Source organism: Artemia franciscana, chromosome 8 (genome assembly GCF_032884065.1).
Source record: "Artemia franciscana chromosome 8, ASM3288406v1, whole genome shotgun sequence".
NCBI lineage: Eukaryota > Metazoa > Arthropoda > Branchiopoda > Anostraca > Artemiidae > Artemia > Artemia franciscana.
Genome location: NC_088870.1, coordinates 28,213,322 through 28,238,880, shown reverse-complemented (window position 1 = coordinate 28,238,880; position 25,559 = coordinate 28,213,322). Strand labels below are relative to the sequence as shown.

Below are 25,559 nucleotides of genomic sequence, written 5' to 3'. Positions count from 1 at the left end.
TATTTCTCCAAACATTTCTGAGACAATTGAAGGCAGAGCCAGCCAATGCTATTCGGCACAAAATTTCTCTTTCAGGATTGGCATCTTGCGTAAGAATGCTGCCTAGATATTTGAACTCTCTCACTACTTCAATTTCCTCATTGTTGACCAAAAGTCCCTCAGCTAAGTCAGAAATGACTGCATTTGACATTGATTTAGTCTTGTTAGCGTTTATGGAGAGTCCAACAGCATTTGCCACACGCTCAAGTTCATTTATATTGTGTTGTATATCTTCTGATTCGTGAGCGAAGAGTGCAATATCGTCCGCAAAAACACCATCATGGAGGGTTCTTAGTGGGTTTAATTGTAGACCCTCACTAAAGCTACATCCACGAAGCACAAAAACTCCTTTATAGATGTACTAATTTTATTCTAAAAAAATGCATATTCCGTAATACTAAACGCAACATTAGTGAGTATGAAAACAAAACATGGCAACCTTTGTACAAAAATACTCAAACAAACATGACTTAATTTGCAACTGGAAATATAATAAACAGTAGTAATTGCTTAACAGTAATATGACACTCTTACTTAATTAAAACATTGAAAAGAAGAAAACATGACCATAGCTAAAAACAGTATAAGTTCATATTGAATTCTCTTGAGGATATTGATACCATTTAGAGGCAAGTTAAAGGGATAGGATAACATTTCAACATTTATGGGCATGGCTTGCTGAAATTAAGATTTGAAAAGATCTTGAAGAGATCTGAAAAGATCTTGAAGAGATCTGAAAAGATCTCAGCTTGATATGACGAGTGTAATGGTTAACAAAGGTAGTAAAGAAAAGAATTATGCAACAGTATAAAATCGTTTAGAATTCAATTGTAAGTTATTTTGTACAATTATATAAATTATTTTTTTCCCATAAAAAAGGAAAAATTGACAGATTTTGCACGAGCATTATCTGGTTGGAGTCCAGATTAGATTACAAAATGGTAGACTGCCTCAAAAACACGATTATGTTACATAAAACCTTCTGATTTTTCCTTGGACATTTAATTACTTTTGCTTCAGCCTTAAGAAATCCATTCAAAATTGTTTTTCATTAATTACATTGTTATTGTCTTAACAAAATTCAAACAGAAATATTCTTGCGAGTAATGACAAATATGATTATGAAAATTTAGATATAAATAACTTTTTAAATAGATTGATGATTCTAAGTACCAATTTAGTAAGTAATACTGGAACTAAACAATTTTCTGTTAACCAAAAATTAATTTTCTACAGTTAAAAACTTAAAGAGAAACTTAAAAACGATACTGAAAGACACCAATTACTGTATATCCTCTATTGATGGATTTTAACACTGTCTTTCAAAAAACAAACGACCAAGTTTTATAGTTTACGTTATATGAAGCATTTTCGAAAGCAACTATACTCAATACATGTATATCCACCTATCCATAGCGACAAGTTTTTGAGCTTTGGTCGAAAACAATTAGTTCATTATCTAGTTAAGTCTACCCGTTTTCATGATGCTTCTACTTTAGAGAGTTATTATCAACCTCAAGAAAGAATATATAAAAGAACACACATTCTGTCACTTCAATGTACGGTTACTTCTGAGACACTCCATCCACAAGTTCCTTAAAATACTCCATCTTTCCTTTTCCGCTTTTGCTCTTCCTGTTGCCTTGCAAGGAAACTACCAGAGAGTGCAAGCAGTCGCCATCTTTGTTTTAAGTTTTTAGCTCGAATGTGAGCAGAAGCAATTTCCAGGGTGTAGTTGCCGGGAAACCACCCTCGTTCTCTGTCCCTTATTCTTTCACCTTCATACCAACCTGTAAGTTCAATTAAATTGTTGAAGTATGTCGGTCAATCAAAGTGAACTTGCTAAATTAAGAGGAAATACTGGAAGTAGGGGGGGGGGGGGGGGGGGTACGTATGAGCCATTGAAAACATAAATACAAACAGTGTAGGATAAACATTATTGCAATTTATCACTTGACATCTCCGGAATATTTTAATGTCCAAAATCATTGGGCATATCTTAAACTTCTTTCAACACATTACTTTTTGTTCTCCCGTGCACTGAAACGCGATTATTTAACACAATTTTATAAAATCCACTGCGTGTGCTTACGCGCACTAAGGAAGCAATCAAAAAGCTGAATATTTTTCTAGTTGGATAATGAGTCAATTCCAGGAGAGAGAGGGGGATCATCCCCTTTTCCCCGCTTTGTGTGTAGATATTTACAGACACACACACACATATATATATATATATATATATATATATATATATATATATATATATATATATATATATATATATATATATATATATATATATATATATATATATATATATATATATATATATATATATATATGTTTTGCCTCCTCACAAAAAAACAAAAAAAACAAAAAAACAAACAAACGGGCAGCAACAATATGTAGTTCCGTGAGCGTATTAGAAGAAGATAGCGAACAGGCGCATCAATAAGGGAATGAGCACTTAGTCATCGGTTTTATTGGGAGTATAATTTGCATATCTAATATCTTGAAACCTTAGCATGCAGAGAAAGCGGGAGCTCCCCTCCCCATTTATAGGATATTTTTTTGCGTCCAGTCTTAACCCAGCATAATTTATATATCTTTTTTCATTTAACTATGACAAAAAAGATGGCATCCTTTCCACTATTTATCCTAAGAAAAAAGTATGCCGAATTTAAACTTGTCGTACATAGACATTTACATTGTACTTTGTATAACTGTATATTTGCATTGTATATTTGTAATTATATACAGGAAAGGCGATTACTTTGTTATTTATTGTTTCATTATTTATCCTGTTGATGTTACTGACGATTAAACAAACAAGAATCTGCGAGCGTACCGTCAAGCCAATACCGGTGTACCAATAAAAAACTTGAAGCCAACCCAAACAACCATGACAAAAAGAGACCAAAAATCTAGCCAAAGACGAGTCTACAGCCACTGAATAAGACAAAAAAAGCGGATCACTAGTATCGGGTAAACAAGGCGTCGCGGTCGTCAGCAGTGGTACTAATATTGTTAATACCGGAATATAGATTTTTTTATAACAATCAACCTTTTTTCATAAACAATATTTTTCTTTATAACAATGACAATGCGTCATGGTGTGTGTGTTTTTTCTAATATTTTAGTTTTGAATTTTATAACCGTGTTATAACAAAAAAAGAGATGAACATAATACAAATATTTTGCCTATATAAAAACATGATGTCTTCGTCATGAAGAAGCAACCACGAAACTGAAACAGGAAAATACAAAAAGGAGCAAAAACAAGAATATAGGCTAAGAAAAACAGAGAACTAACGACGAAACAAACGACGACACAGAAATTACACCTGGAAAATTCAGGCGATACAATTTGAGTTGCCTCTGTCAAATCTCTAAAATAACTAATTTTCTTTATGTTACAGAAAGTTACAAACTTGTGCAGGTTTGTTATGCTTTAGATCTCGTGCTAGAATTGCATATTTGTTTTCTATTTTTTGCTCAATCTCATTTTGAACCACATGAGGAGAGAGGGCAAATCGTTGAACCACCACCTTTGGCACACAGTGTGCTTTATTTAAAATAATAAAACAAACTGTATACTTCAAACCACTAGCGTGGCTGCATTTCCAGACCAAAATCGCAAAATTTTGCTAAATTATTGGTTGATTAACATATTAATTCGAGCTAACATATGTCGAATATCATACAAATTTAAAGTAATAGCAAATAATCAAATAAACACATATTAATCACATGAAATTATTTCGATACCACAGTTTTCATGCAAAAGAAGACTTTATTACAAATAGAAAATCTTCCAGTTAACCAAAAAGGACTTAATTCCGAAACACCAACAAATAGGACAAATAAAATAAAAAGTAAATCTGGGCTTTCAGCATAAGAGAAACTCAAATAAGCTTTATAAGCTAAAATTATTCCAGATAAATTAGAATTATTGTACAAATTTCTGTGAATAAACTGGAATATACTATTTCCAAGCTTGTTTGTGTTGCATCTACTGAATTTATTACCCTCAATTTCCTTAATTTATTACCCTCTAAGCAGGCTTCAATTCCGTAAGTGAGTTCCTTTTTTAAGCCTAGTCCTTTCAAAACGTTTTTCTTTCAAATAGGCTCCACAGGAGGACATGTTAGGGGAATAAACCACCTAATCCTCCTGGTAGAAAGTTGTAAAAGCTTTCATAAAACTTTCATTCCCCCACTTCATAAAACTTATGTAAGGGTCAATGCTTCAACACTTGGTATCGGAATAAACAACAACACGAATACTAGAAAACAAAAAACTAATTTATTTCCTTGCTTGAGTCTACATAGGATACTTCCATCTGAATGACAGCTTTTTAATTGGCACAAAAGAGCTCACTGAATGTCTGATTTTAACCCCCAGACTCTTGCATCACAACAATAGAAATTCAAAGTACTACATAAATTGACAGTGAAACTAACTGCATTCGCTCTTGTTTCTATCTTTTCACTTATTAAAGAGATATTGAGAATGGTTAAACAAGCAATTATAGTGCATGCAAAGCAGGTTCGTGCTTATTTATCACAAGGAATGGTACCTGTAAAATCAAGCTTTGCTTATTAGGATCTTACGTTGAAACCAGTTGTATCGTGATCGAACTACAATATTGAAAAATTGGGTTAGTATAAATACAAGCAGTTAGGAAAACCAAGCTGTCACCTCCTTTTTTAACAAAAGCACTGCAGTATAAATAAAAGAATGCATTTTGTTGCATTTAATTTTTTTATTCATTTTATGACTTTCCTGTTACCTATTATAAAAAACGAGTTTTTTTCTTATAAAAACTAAAGAGTGACTAGCAAACTTAAATGAATAGAAAATCCCACACACATGCGGATGGCTGCTCCTCTTTAAGCCCCCAAAATATGAGTATAATGACAGTACATTGAATTGACGTTGTATACCATCACGGGTGAACACACCGCCAAGCTGCAGCATTGCCAAATTGAAACAAATAAAAACAATTAATAAAATTAGGCTATCCCCTCCTTTTTTTAACATAAACACTGTAGCAAGAATAAAATATTAGGCCTACAATATTTCGTTGCATCTGAAGAATATTTGCTGCTTTAATATTTGTTGACCTTTGTTGAGTCGGTTTTTAATTCCGTTGTTATCGCGGACTTGGTGATGTGCTTCCTAACAGTTATTTCATCTCAACGTTATTAGAATATTTTTAGTTACTACAACTCGGGGTAAAAAAAGGTTAGTGATATAAAAAATAAATTTTAAAGGTTGTTCAAGAATATCAATGTTACCAACAGATATTTCTAATCAACACAAATTGTTTTTTTTTCTCATTTATGTTTTATGAAAAGAACAGAAATTTATTAAAAAAGTAAAAAAAGCACACAAAAAAGAGACGAAATACTTTTTCGTCTTCGACATTTATAATTCTTAGTTGGGCCATCAGTCAAAAAAATTATATTGATAGCCGTAAAACCAGCCTGCTCCGTGACCCTCTCTGAGAAAGATGTGTATTGCAAAATGCTATTGTTTTTATTTGATACGACGGTAGTAAATTTATTTAATAGTTGAATGGTCGAACACCTTTCGCCCAATTCGCACAGTTGTATCGAACAATTTTTTAAGAGTTTTGCCAAAAGACAGCAAAGATAAAGATGCCACCACCTCCTATGGAGAGAAAAGCGCATTAAAATAAATATCAAATTTTCCTGGAAAAAGACCCTCCCCCTTTCCAAGGAAAATAATAAGGGTGACCTTGGCATAATCAGTTTAACAACATGGCATATACTTGGTTTTTCCGAAGTTTAAAAAACAAAAAAATCTTTATCAAACTTATTTGATATTTCCCCCAATCGTCAAATGTATATATATATATATATATATATATATATATATATATATATATATATATATATATATATATATATATATATATATATATATATATATATATATATATATATATATATATATATATATATATATATATATATATATATATATATATATATATATATATATATATATATATATAGTGAAAGGCTATTTTGAAAACAGGTTTATGAAAATTTCGAAAAAATCCTAAAACACCTAAAAAAATGGCATCGCATGGAACAAATTAATAAGGTCGTCCTGAGCATTCCATGCATGACGATACGTCATGCACTAAACTTTTTCTGAATTTATTAAAAAAAACTTCAGCTCTAAAATACTCATTTAGTATTCCTCTATTCAACAAACAGTATTTCGGCCATCTCGCTCTCCATAACTATTTTGTTTTTCAACAGAAACTCCTTTGTTAATCTGATTTATAAGCAAGATATGGAATATGCGGAAGAATATTTTGTAGCAAATCTAGATCTAGTCGTCTTACCTTTAATTTTTTGAATATAAGATTACCCTGTTCAATTACAGGTAATTATTATCTGACATTATATGGCTATAATTTTGTGGCGATGAGATATACATATAATGAAGCAAATGCAAAGATAGTAAAATATATAAAAAAAAGGAAAATATAAAAACAGTGCTCATTTGACAGCAAAATACTTTAAAGATTATTACCATCAGCCATTTTTCTTAGAACATTTACAACGTCAGCAAATTGAAGGTTCAGCTCATCATTTTGCTGAGCTGTGTATGGGTGAATAACCTGAACTTGTGGACAGTCCCATTCTTCGTAAATGATTTCATCAGGATTGTCAGAAATTTTCGGAGTTATTGCATCGATCCATCGGGTTCGGTCTGAATCAGAATTGCATTGCAATATCTAAAACAATTAATTGGTTGTTAAAATGATGGGGGCACATTCATTCAGAATTTGAGAGAGTTCAACTATCAGAACATTCTATCAGCGGTACCATCTCAAACCACTTAAATAAAATTTTAGACATCAGCTTCCAAGTTCCAAGTTTTTCTGGAAAGAGGGTGCTTCATGTTAATCTTGCAAATGCCCTCCTTCCTACATATATATATATACTAGCTGTTGGGGTGGCGCTTCGCGCCACCCCAACACCTAGTTGGTGGGGGCGCTTCGCGCCCCCCAAGCCCCCCCGCTCGCGTAAGTCGTTACGCGCCATATTAGTTACGCGCCATTGTAGTTGTGTCCCTATGTCCCACCTGTGGATATAGATAGATATATATATATATATATATATATATATATATATGTTTTAAACTACGTAAAACTTGCGAATATACAACATTCTTTGCTGTCCCATTGTCTGTGCATATAAATAGATTGTCAGGTTTACCGACTCTTGAACATGCAACATATAATGGTCCATGGGAAAACAATCCGTATTCAGATCTATACCTCATGATTCTAATGATTGCCCTTGAGCTTTGTTGATGGTGATTGCTAATCGACGATTCCCTGTGTCGCCGTCGTCATTTATATATCCCCGTGTGCCCCCCGGTGTCCCAGTCGTCATTTATATTCCATGTGTTCCGGTCGTCATTTATGTCCCGGTGTCCCAGTCTGTGAATTCTCTTTGAGGGTCCCGGGCGTCATTGATATTCCTTGTGTCCCGGTCGTCATTCGTGTCCCGGTGTCCCGGTCTGTATATACATTCGTTTTTGAATTGGTCTTTTTTTTAGGTTTTAGTTTTCTGCCTTTTTTTTAGTTTTTTTAGTTATACCTCATGACTCTAATGATTGCCCTTGAGCTTTGTTGATGGTGATTGCTAATCGAACATTCTCTGTGTCCCCATCGTCATTTATATATCCCCCTGTGCCCCCCGGCGTCCCCGTTGTAGTTGTGTCCCTGTGTCCCGGTCGTCATTTATATTCCCTGTGTCCCGGTCGTCATTTGTATTCCGGTGTCCCAGTCTGTATATACATTCGTTTTTGAAATGGTAAATGATGAAATAAATTTTTGTATTTTTCCCCTTTTTTTCTTTTTAGTTTTTTTTTGGTTTTTACATTTTTTTAGTTTTTTTAGTTTTTTTCTTTTTTCTTTTTAGTTTTTTTTTTATTTTTTTAGTTTTGTTTTTCTCCTTTATTTTTCATTTTGTTTCCTTTTTTTATTTTTTTTTATTTTTTTTTAGTTTTTTTAGTTTTTTAGCTTTTTTAGTTTTTTTATTAGTTTTTAGTTTGTTTTTTTCTTTTCAGTTTTTTTTGTAGTTTTTACCTTTTTTTTAGTTTTTTTTTTTTTACTTATGTCCTGGTCGTCATTTATACTCCCTGTGTCCCGGTCGTCATTTGTGTCCCGGTGCTTTGTTGATGGTGATTGCTAATTGAACATTCCTTGTGTCCCGGTCGCTTTCTCTTTGAGTGTCCCGGTCGTCATTTATATTCCCTATGTGCCGGTGTCCTGGTCGTCATTTGTGTCCCAATGTAATTTCGTAATTTCGTCAGTCGAAAACATGACGTCAGTCGACACAGAAACATGACGTCACCTGACAGACAGACAGACACACAGACAGACAACTTATTTATATATATATATATATATATCTATATATATAAAAATAAGTTGTCTGTGGATGGATGGATGGATGTGTCAGGTGACGTCACCTGAAAAAACTGGATCAGGTGACGTCAAAACTGAAAAAACTAAAAAAAGGCAAAAACTACAAAAAAACTAAAAACTAATAAAAAAAATAAAAAAGCTAAAAAACTAAAAAAACTATAAAGGTAAAAACCAATAAAAAACTAAAAAAAAAAAAACTGAAAAAACTAAAAAAAGGCAAAAACTACAAAAAAAACTAAAAACTAATAAAAAAAGTAAAAAAGCTAAAAAACTAAAAAAACTAAAAAAAAACTAAAAAAAGGTAAAAAACTAAAAAAAATAAAAACTAAAAAAAAACTAAAAAAAAGGAAAAAACTGAAAAATAAGCTAAAATAAAGGTAAAAACCAATAAAAAACTAAAAAAAAAGGAAAAAACTAATAAATGACGACACTCAAAGAGAAAGCGACCAGGACAAAAGGAATGTTCGATTAGCAATCAACAAAGCACAGGGACACAGGGAGTATAAATGACGACCAGGACATAAGTAAAAAAAAAACTATCTATATATATAAAAATAAGTTGTCAAACTAAAAAAAGGCAAAAACTACAAAAAAAACTAAAAACTAATAAAAAAGCTAAAAAACTAAAAAAACTAAAAAAAAAGGCAAAAACTACAAAAAAACTAAAAACTAATAAAAAAAAATAAAAAAGCTAAAAAACTAAAAAAACTAAAAAAACTAAAAAAAGGTAAAAAACTAAAAAAACTAAAAACTAAAAAAAACTAAAAAAAAGGAAAAAACTGAAAAATAAGCTAAAATAAAGGTAAAAACCAATAAAAAACTAAAAAAAAAACTGAAAAAACTAAAAAAAGGCAAAAACTACAAAAAAACTAAAAACTAATAAAAAAAGTAAAAAAGCTAAAAAACTAAAAAAACTAAAAAAACTAAAAAAACTAAAAAAAGGTAAAAAACTAAAAAAAATAAAAAATAAAAAAAAACTAAGAAAAAAGGAAAAAACTGAAAAATAAGCTAACATAAAGGTAAAAACCAATAAAAACTAAAAAGAAAAAAAGGAAAAAACTAAAAAAAATTTTCATCTAAAAAACTAAAAAAAACTAAAAAAGGTAAAAACTAAAAGAACTAAAAAAGAAAAAAATAAATGACGACACTCAAAGAGAAAGCGACCAGGACAAAAGGAATGTTCGATTAGCAATCAACAAAGCACCGGGACATAGGGAGCATAAATGACGACCAGGACATAAGTAAAAAAAAAATTAACAAAACTAAAAAGAAGGTAAAAACTACAAAAAAACTAAAAAGAAAAAAAAACTAAAAACTAATAAAAAAACTAAAAAATCTAAAAATCTAAATAAACTAAAAAAGAAAAAAAAAGGAAAAAAATAAAGGAGAAAAACAAAACTAAAAAACGAATGTATATACAGACCGGTACACCGGGATACAAATGACGACCGGGACACAGGGAATATAAATCACGACCGGGACACAGGGACACAACTACAACGGGGACACCGGGGGAAACAGGGGGATATAAATGACGACCGGGACAAAAAAACTAAAAAGAAAAAAAAACTAAAAACTAATAAAAAAACTAAAAAATCTAAAAATCTAAATAAGCTAAAAAAGAAAAAAAAAGGAAAAAAATAAAGGAGAAAAACAAAACTAAAAAACGAATGTATATACAGACCGGGACACCGGGATACAAATGACGACCGGGACACAGGGAATATAAATGACGACCGGGACACAGGGACACAACTACAACGGGGACACCGGAGGAAACAGGGGGATGTAAATGACGACCGGGACACCGGGACAGGGAATGGTCGATTAGCAATCACCATCAACAAAGCTCAAGGGCAATCATTAGAATCATGAGGTATAGATCTGAATACAGATTGTTTTCCCATGGACCATTATATGTTGCATGTTCAAGAGTCGGTAAACCTGACAATCTATTTATATGCAAAGACAATGGGACAGCAAAGAATGTTGTATATTCGCAAGTTTTACGTAGTTAAAACCATATATATATATATCTATCTATATTCACAGGTGGGACATAGGGACACAACTACAATGGCGCGTAACTATTATGGCGCGTAACGACTTACGCGCGCGGGGGGGCTTGGGGGGGGCGCGAAGCGCCCCCACCAACTAGGTGTTGGGGTGGCGCGAAGCGCCACCCCAACAGCTAGTATATATATATATATATATATATATATATATATATATATATTTATAGACACATATGCACTGTACAGGCGAAGTTTTAGACCTTGCTACTTTAGAAACTATGTTAGAGCTCATTATTTAAATTTTCTCCATATTAATCACGATTGTTGCTTTCCACATACTTGTAAACTTCGCTTGAGTCTTTCTGGAAATCTAATAAAACACAGGCTAATTAAGGATCCGCCAAGCAAATGTTTTATTCCATTACCAACTAATAAAACCTTAGAAGTTAATCTAGTAAAAAAAAAGCACCAGCATTGAAAAATAGAAAAAAAAACTTACAATTTCATTTGTCTTATTCTCATGGTTTTGAAGCATTGTTAACAATAGTAGATTCTTGCCCGTCTCTCCTTTTGACATAAATATGTCTGCATCCAGATCAGTTAATTGAGCCATGTTTCTTAGACAATAGTCAATCACGTGATAACATTCTTCACTGCAAAAAAAAATATATAAATAATATAATAGCGCTTTGAAATAAGCAGATTAAAATATTTTCATATATTGTAAAACTTACTTATGCATTTTTATGATTCTTGGAGGATTTAGGTTTTCATTACCAGCACTCCATCGCTTTTTAACAGTTGCTGCTGAGAGACGTTACATAGAAGTTAAACAGCAGCGACATATTTTGGCAGTTGAAAACAGAGGCCTCTACAGAATCTTTAATTTACACTGACTAGATTAAAGGCAAAATTCTGGTGATTCAACCATGATCCATATCGTCTACGAATTGCAGAAAAATATCGTTCTACTTTTTATGGAGGATGGGCCAAAGAATCCTCAGAACACGTTTTCAGTCGCAGCGCTCAGAAAGCAATAAAGGGGATAAAATTCAACCCAACTTATACAATTCTGATTTTCAAACTTTTAGCACGTATTGCAATTCGAATACGAAAATACCTAAAATAAAGTTTTATAGATTCAAAATATACTACAAAAACGTAAAGGCTTAGCAGCGCCTTATGGTAATAATCCAAATAAGTGAAAATGGTCCCAAAAACAAGCTCCAACTAGCTTTATCAAATAACTCCTTATACAGAATTTGACACCCCATTTTAAACACTGTTATTTCCTTGTTCATATAGGGAGTCATAATCAGATGTATTTTTCTCTGATATAATAACTAAATGTTTTTTCCTCTCATTTATTTTAGAAGTGTTCTCTTTCAAATAAAAAGAATAGCTTACCCTTTCTTCTTTGCTATTAGCAGCAAATCCGTAAACAAGAACAAATTTACTGTCGTTTTATTGATTTTTCTTCCAAATGTTAACTTTGTTTCAGCACCTTCTTTCCAAGAGAAACGAAGAAATTCCCCCCGTTTCACCAACCACCTTGTAGATGATATCAGTGGTATTGCTTTGACCTCTTTAAATTCAAGTTGTCTTGATACTGAAAGCATCTCTTCGTAGCGTTCCATTTTGCGGGCTCCTTCATTACATTCTTGAACGATCTGAAGATATTAGAGGAATTAAAAGAATAGGAAAACACTCAACAAGACCTTATTTCTAAAATATTTTACTCCAAAAACCAAAAAGGGAATGTTGAATTCGACATTTGAAATTCGGCAAACCCTAAAACTACCTCTTTTCTTTTTAGAAAAAGACTATCCTTTTTTGCACAAAAGTGATGTTATCCACTGCATATTGATTTAGAATCTACTTTATCTGAAACAAAATTTAGGAATATAAATTTTTCTTAAAAGCCGTTTCCTGCCTTTTGAAATTTGTAAAATTAAAAATCTGCTATTTCAAAACGCATCATCATTGAACACTTTGAACTAAGTCACAAATATTATATTTCTAAAAATTTTCATTTCTACATCAAAAGTGTTTTGACAGAAAGTCACTTATTTGACAGCAAAAGTTTCTTCTCTTAGGAAATCATTACATGGTCTTAATTTAAATTCTTCATACAGATTCTCTTTCGGAAAAAAAGGACGGAAACGGCTCTTGGCTCAAACGTACAGCTGGGGCACGACTTCTAATCCTAACCAATCCTATTAATCAAAACAAAAATAGAATGTAGGCCAGCTATTTTGGAAAGGCTGGCGCCAAATATCTTGAAAGTTTATTTTGAGAATGTATTTTCATTGTATTATGAGGACATCAACAAAAACAGTATGTCTAAACCAATAATTTTTTTGGTTTGTATATAATTAAAAGAACAAGAGCCAAGAGCTTATATGACACTTGTGACGAGGCCGGAAGAGCCAAGAGCTCATATAGCACTTTTGACGAGGTCGGAACCTAGAATTAGATTCGGTACTCCAGTTTCCAAGATTTCCGTTTCCTCCCCCCCCCCCCTATTTCTTGGGATCCGATCCGAATCAAAAATGGATTATTTGAGAAATGATATCTTTTTATATATCAAGTTTCATTAAGATCCAATGACCCATTCGTGAGATAAACAAATCTTACTTTTCACGATATCCCCTCCCTCTAGTTCCCCCAAATGGTAAAATAAGGGAAACGAGTGCTAGCAAGTCAATTTGTGCAGGTCCCCGACGCGCCTACCAATTTTCATCGTCCTAGCACGTCCAGAAGCACCGAACTCGCCAAAGCACTGGAAATCCCCCCTCCCCCAACTCCCCCAAAGAGAGCGGGTACGGTCCAGTTGTGTCAATATAGCATTGAGTTCCACCAAGCTTCATCCCGATGTATTCACTCTAAGCGTTTTCTAAGATTTCCCCATCCAGCTCCCCCCCATCCGGTTTCCCCATCCAACCCCCCCCCCCCCAATGTTATCGGATCCAGTTGGTATTTAAAATAAGAGCTCTGAGACACAAGATCCTTCTAAACATCAAATTTCATTAAGATTCGATCACCCGTTCGTAATTTAAGAATATCCCATTTTTTCTAATTTGTTCGAATTAATTGTCTTTCCACCCCTTTGATTTATTTTACATAATCTTATTTCAGTCAAACGCTTCGTGCCAATGGTCCAAGAACGGGATAATTTAAAAGGAAGTTGAAAGTCCTACTGCCACTTTTGAGTAGGAAAAGATATTGAAGCACATCAAAGTGGCATTTTCTGCAAACTTGAGGCGCCTAACAACCATTTTCACACAAAAATAGTCAAAGGACATTAACCAAAAATTTTTCGATCGACAATCAATTTAGAATTATCGAAAAACCATATATTGTGAACTGAGAATCTCAGTATCAAAGGCCATGATTCCGCGCAGTGATGATACGTTCCTAAAGATGTGCGTTAATCATACAAAATAAACGGTTTTATGTTTTTTTTATTTTATTGTCTCATTTAACTAAGCTGAATCATTTGACCTTTCATCAAACAATGTACAGAGTTGTATAATTGCACATCAGCTATTATGGACGGGCGTCAGTGGATCTTTCAGAATTTTATTTTTTTCAGGGGGGGAGGAGTCTGAAGTTTCAAGAGCAAATTTTATTTTAAAATTTCCCAACTCCAAGTGAGTTTTGAGATAAATATAGTAAAGTACAAATTTATTTCTGTTAATTTTGGGGGGTTAACGCCCTCAAAAAAGGGGATGATCTTAATGAAAATTATAGAATGGAAATCAACATGAAGAACACTAAGTCAACCATCTAAAAAAAATGAAAATTCTCACATATGAAGAGAAGGAAGATCGTGCATGCGTCTTTGTTTATTTTCCCAGGAAGGACTGTATTGAACGGGCAATCAAGGAGAGCTTGAAGGAGGACTCACCGAAACGACAATGAGCCATAAAGATAATCCTTAAAAATTACACGCAGCAAGATGAACCATTAATATAAACAATTCATCCTATAAAACTAATGGCTATACAGTATCAAAGAGTTGCAAACTGTCAATCAGAGTGGAATCAGAATTCTTTTATAAGGAAATGGGCAACTTTTATCCCTCGTTTTAGGCCCGTGTTTGCAGACTCTCTATGATAGGTACTTCACATGATTACACGTGTAATATCTGACCTCCCCACATCCGGAAGAATCTATATATGAATGTAAACAGGATGCAATGCTCAGTGTGGGTGTTGAGGGGGCAACACTTCCCTTCTATTGCATAGACGGTACTTTAATTGGAAAATTAAAGTTTAAAAATTAAAGTTCCGTAAAAGTTACGCTTTAGCGTAAAATGTCGGTTTTGAGGGGGAAGCAGCCCCTCTCATAATTAGCATAACGCTGGTACTAAAATAAAGAGAAATTCAAAAAAAAAATGGTTTTCACATGAAAGTAAAGAGCGACAGTATAAATCATAATAAACGTAAATTCCCCATATGATGTTTACTGCCTCCTCTTCAGCCCCCTACTTTTTAAGCTAAAGTTTGGCTTTTTGCCCGCAATGCTTAAGAAAGAATTATCAAACACAAGATCATTGGCATGAAGAAAACATTTTTTGCAATATTTTACGAAAGGCAAATACAGTAAATGAGCTCTTTTTCCCTAAGTGTTTTCCGTAAAAGTTACGTTTTAGCGTAAAAAGTCGGTTTTGAGGGGGAAGTAGCCCAATGATTAACGTTTTTTTATACGAATTTGCAAAAAAAAAGGATAAAAATAAGAATTTCAGTTCAAATGTTTGAAAACAAATCCGTACATAAAACAAATGCAATTGCCCATTAAGTACATTTTGCAAATATAAATGCTTTCAGTAAAGCACTATATAACTTTTTGTTAAAAAGCGGGAAGATGAGGTGGCTTTAATTTGAAAAGACACGTTTTTTTTATTCTTAAAACGGTCCGCATTTTTGAGCAACGACATAGCAACACGAGGAGAACTTTTTTTGGTGAAGAATCCTGCTAATAATATTTATTTGATGAAATCTAGTCGGCAAAGTGTTTGGAAAAGTTGTCTTTTCGTTGAACTCCTCAACTCGGCGATATCGACAAGTCATTATTTGGCAAATCTTACGAAGTATTACAAGCCTGCAAGAAGTGGAAGGACATTCCACTGACCGACTCCCCAAAAACCTTTTACTCTTTAGACAATTACAAAATAAACATATTTAGGAAACATAAAAAGCACATTTGATTGAAATAAGAGGACTAGGCTTGCCTTGTTTAAAGTTGCAAGGGCCATTTTACATATTTCGAATTGTGGGCAAGTAAAATCTATCCTCCGGTAGATAGCGTCAACTAGAAGAGGTAATCTTGTTATCCTTTGCATTGGTAACATTAGAAATGAGTGCATTGAAAGGTTCTGACATGCAGGACTTGACTCCAATCGTCGAAGGACCTCTGTAAACGCTAAGTTGGATCCCCTAGAAATAAATATACACATCTTTTTTATGAAACTTGATGACTAAAGGAAAATATTAACTAAACAAAAGCTGAAAATGATAAAGACACTATCAAATAACTCTGCTTCCAGTTTTTTTTTTGTTAGTGTTAGAGGGCTTGAAATCCCGTGAGATTATCCATACCAAATCATCAGGTCTTTTCTTCAAAACCCTAAACGTTTGGTTCAACCTAAACATTGTAGTATCCATCAAGATATAAAAATGCATATTATGGAGACCAGAGTTTGCGAAATTTTGCAGTAGTTGGAATTTAGTGTCACCCCCGCCCGAGAATGGGTTCCATTGTGTCTGAAAACCCAAAAGGCACATGGACACCAGATTTTAGTACATCTTGTTAAGATGTAACAGCCTTTTCTAGTTGATGTCCCCATGACAAGAAATTAAAAGCCTCAATCCTCGAGGAGAGGTTGGATTGGGTTAAGACCCATAAAGGTGCAAGTAGATCCATAGCTCTGTCTTTCCCCAAAGTTATATTGACCTTCGGCAACCTGTTCTGGTAGATCTTGAGATAACAAGGACTTACCGATCCTTTTCCCTTGATTACAAGATCCATTTGAGTGATCTTGAATATCTGATCTAGAATTCTGATTCAAAACAAAGAAACGAAGTCTATCAATATCCGAGGGTCTTTCTTATGGGTAAGAGAATCACTGCGTTATATTTTCAAAAAGATCCTTGACACAAGGTCTTATCTCTACATTTACAAGCTTTCTGTTCTTGTTGTTAAACTGAACTAAACTTTTCTTAAACTAGTCCAAGAACTTTACTTTTACCGTGATTGATTTGGCAGTATCCCACTAGTTCTCAATTATGAAGAGCTGAATAACATAAAAGAATCTCTTCTGAGAGCATAAACTAGGTGGTATCAGAGAAACATTCCACAAACAAATCATACATAAAGTCAAGACTTTTAACTTAATATTTCTAAAAATTTTTAGAAGTATTGAAATAATAAATTCATTTCAAAACAAGCCATTATTTTAACTAAAAAGTTTGACTTACAACATGATAAAAAGCAGAAAAAAGCCATTTTGATCAGCTAACAAGACATTGCTGTTCCTTTTACTGAAAAAAGCATCAAACTATTATACAGCAAAGTCCAAAGTCGTTAAGATGTTGTTTTTGATAAAAAAAAAAAACATTTCGCAAATGAGTCATGATCACCGCATAAATATATATATATATATATATATATATATATATATATATATATATATATATATATATATATATATATATATATATATATATATATATATATATATATATATATATATATATAGGGAAAAGCTCATAGCTTTTCGCTATATATATAAAGAAAAGCTTAAAGCTTATGTATATAGCGCTATCAAACAGTTCGTGGTAACGAACTGTAGTAAGGAGCGACCCGGCTCAATAGTAAACGAAACTCTAAAAAACGGAATTTCGATGCTAAAAGATATATCAAAAGAATCGAATTTTTATGCTGATTTTAAATATATAAGTTTCATCAAATTTAGTCTTTGTCATCAAAAGTTACGAGCCTGAGAAAATTTGCCTTATTTTGGAAAATAGGGGGTAACACCCCCTAAAAGTCATAGGATCTTAACGAAAATTACATCATCGCATTCAGCGTATCAGAGAACCCTATAGAAAAAATTTCAAGGTCCAATCTACAGAAATGTGGAATTTCGTATTTTTTGCCAGAAGACAAATCACGGGTGCGTGTTTATTTGTTTTTTGTTTTTTTTTGTTTCTTTTTCCCAGGGGTCATAGTATCGACCAAGTCGTCCTAGAGTGTTGCAAAAGGGCTCATTCTAACGGAAATGAAAAGTTCTAGTGCCCTTTTTAAGTGACCAAAAAAATTGGAGGGCACCTAGGCCCCCTCCCACGCTCATTTTTTCCCCAAAGTCAACGGATCAAAATTTTGAGATAGCCATATTGTTCCGCATAGTTGAAAACCATAATAACTATGTCTTTGGGGATGACTTACCCCCCACAGTCCCTGGGGGAGGGGCTGCAAGTTACAAACTTTGACCAATGTTTACATACAGTAATGGTTACTGGGAAGTGTACCGACGTTATCAGGGGGATTTTTTTGGTTTGGGTGTGGGGTTCAGGGGAGGGGGCTATATGGGAGGATCTTTCCTTGGAGGAATATTTCATGGGGGAAGAGAAATTCAATGAAAAGGGCGCAGGACTTTCTAGCATTACTACAAAAAAAAACAATGAAAATGTAAACATGAAAAAGTTTTTTCAATTGAAAGTAAGGAGAAGCATTAAAACTTAAAACGAACAGAGATTATTACGCATACGAGGGGTTCTAAAAATACTCTACCATAAAGAGCGAGGTATTTAGGAGGAGATAAATACTTCGCTCTTTATGCTAAATTATTTTTAAATAATTTCAACTATTTATTCTACGGCCTTTCTGATTCAAGGGTCATTCTTAAAGAATTGGGATAAAACAAGATTTAGTGTGAAGAGCGAGGTATTAACGAGGGGACCAACCCCCTCATATATATAATAAAAAATATAAGAATATAAAAGTTTGTTACGTAAATTAATTCTTAAGTTACGTATTTTTTTTACTAATAAAAACGTTCGTTAAAAATAAAAGATCTAGTTGCCTTTTTAAGTAACCGAAAAATTGGAGGGCAACTAGACCTCCTTCCCCACCCCTTATTTCTCAAAATCGTCTGATCAAAACTAAGAGAAAGCCATTTAGCCAAAAAAAGAATTAATATGCAAATTTCATTTTTATAATTTACGTACGGAGAGCCAAAATCAGACATGCATTAATTCAAAAACTTTCAGAAATTAAATAAAAAAACAAGGTTTTTTAAATGAAAGTAAGGAGCGACATTAAAACTTAAAACGAACAGAAATTACTCCGTATATGAAAGGGGCTTTTCCTCCTCGACACCCCACTCCTTGCGCTAAAGTTTGATTCTTTCTCGCAACTCTACTTTTTAAAACAACAAAAAACTTTAGCGTAAGGAGCGGGGTGTCGAGGAGGAAAAGCCCCTTTCATATACGGAGTAATCTCTGTTCGTTTTAAGTTTTAATGTCGCTCCTTACTTTCATTTAAAAAAACTTGTTTTTTTATTTAATATATATACATAGCGAAAAGCTTTTCAAAATATGACACACATCATAGCGCGCCGAATGAAAGTTCCCATTACGCCACAGTCGTAGTTTTTCAGTAGCTTCTTGGCATTCAGTCAGATCCCAACAGACATAATGCGCTAAACATTTGTCATTGCGCGTGCGCAAAGAGGCGGAGTCATGAAGAGAGGTCAAAATTGATGTACTTCAAAAATCTTTGATGGAGAGCATAGGAGTTTTTGCTACTGTTTGTGTATATATTATGCTGTGGTCATGATATTCATGTAAGTCTCGTGATTGTTCAGATTATATGAACACTTCACTACATACTCAGCAAATCGATAAAATCCTACGTTCCTTAGATCAACTACATTTGACTAACGACAAAGGAAAGAATATTCGAATTCTCCAATGCGTAGCACGTCCAACAAAATTCCGAGTCATCAGAAAGCTTCAAAATTGGCCACACAGTTTTATAGATGTTTGACAGACATTTCACCTTGCATGAAATTATAATAGGTCAACACCTTTAAAAACAAATGTAATTTTTTAGAAATTCATCAATGTCTTGTCGTTAGTCTGTGTGACTTTTGGATGACCCGAATCAGAAATCAAATAGTAACGTATACTTACTTTAGTTCTTTTAGAGTTCTTTCCTGATACAGTTGGTGACTGCAATACTTAATATATACATCAAAATGCTTTTCAGCATGACTAAGAATTATATCACAGATATCACTAATAACTATGTTCTCCTGCCATCTTCTTTCTAAGTCTGCCAAAAACCGTTCTGAACATTGAAGAACTGAAAAAGAAGGTGAAATGTTAATTTTAAACGAATACTAGTTAATTATTTAAATGACTAACAAGATATAATAAATAACTTTTACACAGTTAGATCCCCCACGCCTATCAATGCAAAGAACATACTTACGAAAAATATTCTACTTGAAATTAAAACAATTAGCACTGAATTAAAGGCAGAATTAAAACACAAATAGTTTTCATGCAATAGTGCCTATTTGACATTATCTGTAACGACTGAGTCACATTATCAAAGTTTATAATAAAAATTTAACAAGAATAAGTTGCATTAATAACAGAAACAGTCATACAAACAGATCTAGAGAAGATCGGGTCGTCGAAACTGTAAAAAATCATCTTAAAGGAACTTGTTGAAGACTATGAGAGACATGAGTAGTGATGGAATCAAGGGAAGGGCCGCTAGATTACCAGGAACCTATTGAGAAAGATAGAAGTTCTTACAACTCACAACAATTACATTAAAGTCTAGAATTTTAGCCCCCCCCCCTCTCCTTCACAAATCCTTTATGCAAAAAGAGGGTCAATAAAAAATTTAGCCACAAACATCACGTAAAGTGTTCGTTATTCATCAAACATGATGGCATAAAAAAACTATTAAGACAATATTTGACAAAACTGGTTTATGACAAATAACATATGAAAAAACTGGACCAAGCAGCATGATTTTGCAGAATATTTATGATAGTAGCCTATACTTTCTATTTTTTTCGGCTTGAAACAAACTCTGGAGTTGAGTAATACAACAAATAACTGTATTAGTAAACAAATTTTCATTTTTTTCTGAAATATGTGGTTATATTAAATAAAACCAAAGAAAAATAAATTACTGGAGTTGTAATTTCCTATTCTTCCGTTCAAAATAGGGGCAATACAATTCGACGAAACTATCCATATTTATATTCTAGAGAAGATTACTTGGGATAGTTGCGAATGATGTAATCCTACTACGAATGTTTGAGAAAAATACTAAGCCTATTAGATTTAAATAAGTTACCCGGAAGAAGATCGGAGAACAAGAGGTGTTTGTCTCTTTTTGAAAGAACCGACTGGGAAGAATCACAATTAAATTCAGGGCAGCTCATGAAATGTTTAACCAGGATATTCAGCGACCTCAGGTAGGATGCTTCTGATGTTATGACTTCAAACATCGCCTCCTGTTTTTTCTTTGCTTGAATGGACAATTGACCTAAAATAGAGATAAATTGAAATTTTTCTGTGACGTAGATTAGTAGACGGGCCTAGAGAGTAATGTCTTTTTGCTAAATCGGCTTCTCACAAAACAAAGAGTATTATTTACGTTGTATAATAATTTGTGTGAACAAATCCTTGGGAACATCAAAGCCCCACTTCCCTAGCTGCCAGGGGCTTGACATTACCCTCCCAGATACTGACTTGTGCTGTAGATTCATTACTGAAATACATATCATGTAATCCGTTGAAATTGGATGATAAGAAATCGGTATTTTTGTGGGCAGAAGAAGTGGAAGTAGCAAGGTAGATTACCTTTACTTGTTCTAAGTTGTAGATCCATTACAGCCATAAGGCTGTAGATCAATTGCCAAGAGTTTTATTTATGTACCAGAATCTCAGAAGATAAAAGAGAAACACAGAAAATTGATTAATAGAGAAACATAGCTCCATAGCCAATTTTATCCAATTTGTCCTTGGGACATTTTTACTAATAACCTTCTAAGATAACGTGTTCTAAGATCCATCTCCAATGGAGCTGGAAAGCTCCATTGGCTCTCAAGTACGAGGGTATATGATATCTTAAAAGAAAGATAAGATATCTCAAGTACGAGTGTATATGATATCTTAAAAGATGTGTTGTTCATTCAAGCACAGAGAAAATTTGCAGTGACGGGCTAAAAAATCCAAAGGCCAAATTCAAAAAGCCAAAATCTTGCACATCTTTTTCAGCTAAAAGCGATAATCCTGCATGTTTTGTTTGTTTTTGCTAACCAGATAGAGTGTAAATGGAACTATTTTAGAATGTTCATACAGGATTTACTATTTACATTACTAGAACTCTTACAGAGCATTACTATTAATAGTGAGCTATTTACACTACTATAGAGCGTAAATACAAGTTTTTAACTGGACGAAAAGCCGCACTTCTTCTCTTTTACAGATTAACAATTGAAGCTGGGATACATCTTAATATATTTATAAGTAAATGTCCACAGACAACTTCTCGCCTAGAGCATTTTCCACTTCGATTCATAACAACCTGCACCTAACAGGTGAACTACAGGTAAGCGTTTTTTTCTACTCTGGCCACGAAAACAACGACAAATCAGTGAATTTGCGCTTCTAAGCACCCATATCAACAACTATCGAACAGGTTAATTGCAAAGCGCAGAAGTGCTTCAAATCTCTATTTTTTACATCTTGGTCTTAGTTTGCTACAGTTTTTGCTAGTTTGCTTGCGTCTTAGCTTTTTCGTTACTTTTTTTGGTATCGAACTGGTCGCTATGACGTTAAAACTCTTAATAACACCGGTCAGTTTTCAAAATCTACAACTAGCAATTAGAAGGTAAAGCATAAAGCTAACAATTAGAAGGCAAAGCATAAAGTCTGACTCTTCATTTTCATCTGTGATGTATGTTTTATGTTAGTCCCTTGTCCTTTAAGGAAAGAAAAGCAAATCGTTTTCGCTGTTGAACAGCAGAAAGAGTTTTCAGTCCAAATCCTTTTCCTTTTTCCAAATTCCTTTTAAATTTTTTATAGACCGCTTTGTTCATAGCCAACAGACTATGACCAAAGAGATCTACAACATAGAAATGTACAATACTATTTTGTATTCCTTTTGTATTTGTTAATCTATATCCTGGATGTTTCTTTCTTGTTTAGTTTTGTTTGTAATTTATTAGTTGATTAAAAGTTGCTGCCTCTCAAAAAATGCAAAACTACTCGTATTTTTTCATAATACAGAATATTATGATAAAGATCATGGCCACTAAAAATAAAAGATATTTTAGACAAAACAGGGTTTTCCTTTGTTTGGAATGAAGGTAGAGGACCAACGGATATAAATGCAAATTGGGAGAATGAGATTAAGATAGTACTAGAGAATAAAATGATTCAAAAATAGAGTGAGGAGAAAAAATTCAGAAACATTAAAGTTTTATAAGGATGTTAAGGTGGTCTATGGGCAGGAGTTCTACTTTAAGCTAAATTTACCAGGTAGATATTTGACGCTGTGGATGCAGCTCAGGGATAACTGCCTGCCAATTAGTGCAAGATTTAAAAGATATTCTGAAGAAAGATGTTCAATGGAGACAGATATACTTGCCCGCTTTGCAGATTTTAAGAGGATTATTTAGTGCATTGCTTAAGCTGGTAAAAGGGACTCTCTATAATAAGGGAAGGGATATTTGGAAATAATGAGTTGATACTTCCAGGTGTCTTAAATAGTAGGTCACCTCAGTTTATTTGTAGAGTAGCAAGGCATCTGGAAATTTTTTTAACAGAAAAAATAATAATAAATAAATAAATAAAAAAAACAATTCAGTACAAAGTAAATGTAATGTTTTATTTATGTCTTTTTCCGAGTTTTAAGCGTTCTTTTAAAGGACCTTTGTTTCAAGTACTAAGTACTAGTATTAGGTTAATGCAGTGTTTCATTTAAGCGGTTTATGATGATCGCTGATCAAAATTTATGGTATTTGTGTCTTTCGTTTATGTTTTTGTACTGTGTTCTTGCTGTGTATTTGGCTTTAAAATAAACTTATCTATCTATCTATCAATTAATTTTGTCTCTGTTTTAATAATTTCTAATCCCAAAGGCTCTACAAAATTTGTTCAGTTACAAGAAGTATAAAGCGTCTAATTTAATACATTTATAAACTATCGAACATAACGAATTAATTTTAAAAACTACGAAAATGACACGTAGGCAGGAGGAGGCAGTCTTTGGGTCTGACGCTCTCGTTGAAATATTAGAAAAAATTGCCTGCTTTTTTACATTTTCCTAATTAGAAAGTTACAATGAAACTTCACAAAACAGGACGTCAGGACAGACTCGAACATTATTTTCAGCGATTAACACAATTCTTCAGAAACACTGAAGAATTCCTGAACTTTCTAATATAATATTTTATTAAGCATGCTAGAAAAGTTTCAAGAAGCCCACGATAAGATATCTGTTAATATGCTTAACTTTGTGACTCAGAAAATTTACAGTCCAATTCACTTGTCCAGGATTAAGGTCAATAAATTCGTCAACGATTCTGACAAAAAAAAAGAATAAATAAACAAATCAGATAAAGTTTTTTATGCTTTGTAAAGCAGAATCTTTCTGAACAATACAATGATATATGTCTTACTTAGTATTCCACTTTTTGTTATGGCTGGGAGTTGACACCACAAAGTTCGGCCACCATTGGCAGATGGTTCAGCTAACTCCATAGCAGACGGTTGTTTTCCACAATTTTCACCTTCACAGGATGTTGTCTTTTCCGTACCTTCTTCTACTGGATGAATTACTTCATAGTCATCTTCTTCGGAATCTTCTTCGTCAAGAATAGTCCTCTAAAAGAAACCAACGAAAAGATTGAAGTACATTTCCTTGACAACAGTACTGTTTTCTAATCCTAAATAGTCTTCAAAAAATTATTAAAAAGGTGCCAGTAAAATATAGACCGTTTCTTTCTTTTTTGCTAATCTGTTAAATATCTGTAAATGACGTGACGAATTTTTACAATATGTCTACTCTTTTGTTTTGATATAACAAGACTTACTTTTTGTATTGACATCCGTTTTGTGAGTGTTGGATCCTCGATGTAGATTTTTTTTATTATTTAAAAAAAAATTTTAAGTAGGTGGTGCAGAGAAAAAGGAATTTTCGGACATTCACCAGTGAATGTTGACATTAACCAGATTTCAGACTTTCACGGTAACAGCTCCAAAAAGCCAAACGTTCCACTCTTCTATCAATTTTGTAATTGCTAAGTCAGTAAAACTTCGAAGAAAAGAAAACTTACGATGGCGTCAACTACTCTGCTTTAGGCTACCATATTTTTATTATCTTTCACAAACCATGAAACTCGATATTCGAAACAAAAAGCGAGAGACTCTAGAAATTTTCGAAAATAGCCACGGCTTTTACAGAGACATTGATGAGTCAAAATAAGCAAATATAGGGCACTGTTATCAACAACCTGAGAAAATTGTCTTTGCAGTTGAAACCACCGACAAGATTTTGTTTTTCTCGGCAGTCCAAACGGCGGTCATCCATTGGCGAATCTTTCAAAATTATAACCATACCAAATTAATCAAGGCTATTAAGCTTCATCGGTTTTTATCTACCATATATTTTTTTTCCTTGTCAGTAGACTATTGCAGTAAGTCAACAATTCTGATGATGATATCGCATTGTTCTCGTTAAAATTATTGCTTGAAAATCCCTCCAACAGTTTGAAGATCCAAAGTTGAGCTCAAAAGCCATTTTTAGTTTGTTGCTAGCTGTTGGGGTGGCGCTTCGCGCCACCCCAACACCTAGTGGGTGGGGGCTAGTTGGTGGGTAGCCCCCCCCAAGCCCCTCCGCGCGCGTAAGTCGTTACGCGCCATATTAGTTACGCGCCATTGTAGTTGTGTCCCACCTGTGAATATATATATATATATATATAT

At 33.4% G+C, this 25,559-nt stretch overlaps 1 protein-coding gene across 1 annotated transcript in view; it reads right to left on the bottom strand.

The window, feature by feature from the left end:
• Window positions 1-1,692: 1,692 nt before the first annotated feature.
• Window positions 1,693-25,559, bottom strand: part of LOC136030241 (rho guanine nucleotide exchange factor 26-like) — a 26,986-nt gene continuing 3,119 nt past the window's right edge. Inside the window, exons 2-10 of the mRNA XM_065709068.1 lie at window positions 24,257-24,461; window positions 20,923-21,114; window positions 19,737-19,908; window positions 15,773-15,977; window positions 11,944-12,206; window positions 11,036-11,189; window positions 6,613-6,817; window positions 4,619-4,679; window positions 1,693-1,829 (exon numbers count right to left, since the gene is read on the bottom strand). Coding sequence (XP_065565140.1) covers window positions 4,627-4,679; window positions 6,613-6,817; window positions 11,036-11,189; window positions 11,944-12,206; window positions 15,773-15,977; window positions 19,737-19,908; window positions 20,923-21,114; window positions 24,257-24,338 — 1,326 coding nt within the window. The 5' untranslated portion in view covers window positions 24,339-24,461 and the 3' untranslated portion in view covers window positions 1,693-1,829; window positions 4,619-4,626. The remainder of the gene's footprint in view (window positions 1,830-4,618; window positions 4,680-6,612; window positions 6,818-11,035; window positions 11,190-11,943; window positions 12,207-15,772; window positions 15,978-19,736; window positions 19,909-20,922; window positions 21,115-24,256; window positions 24,462-25,559) is intronic.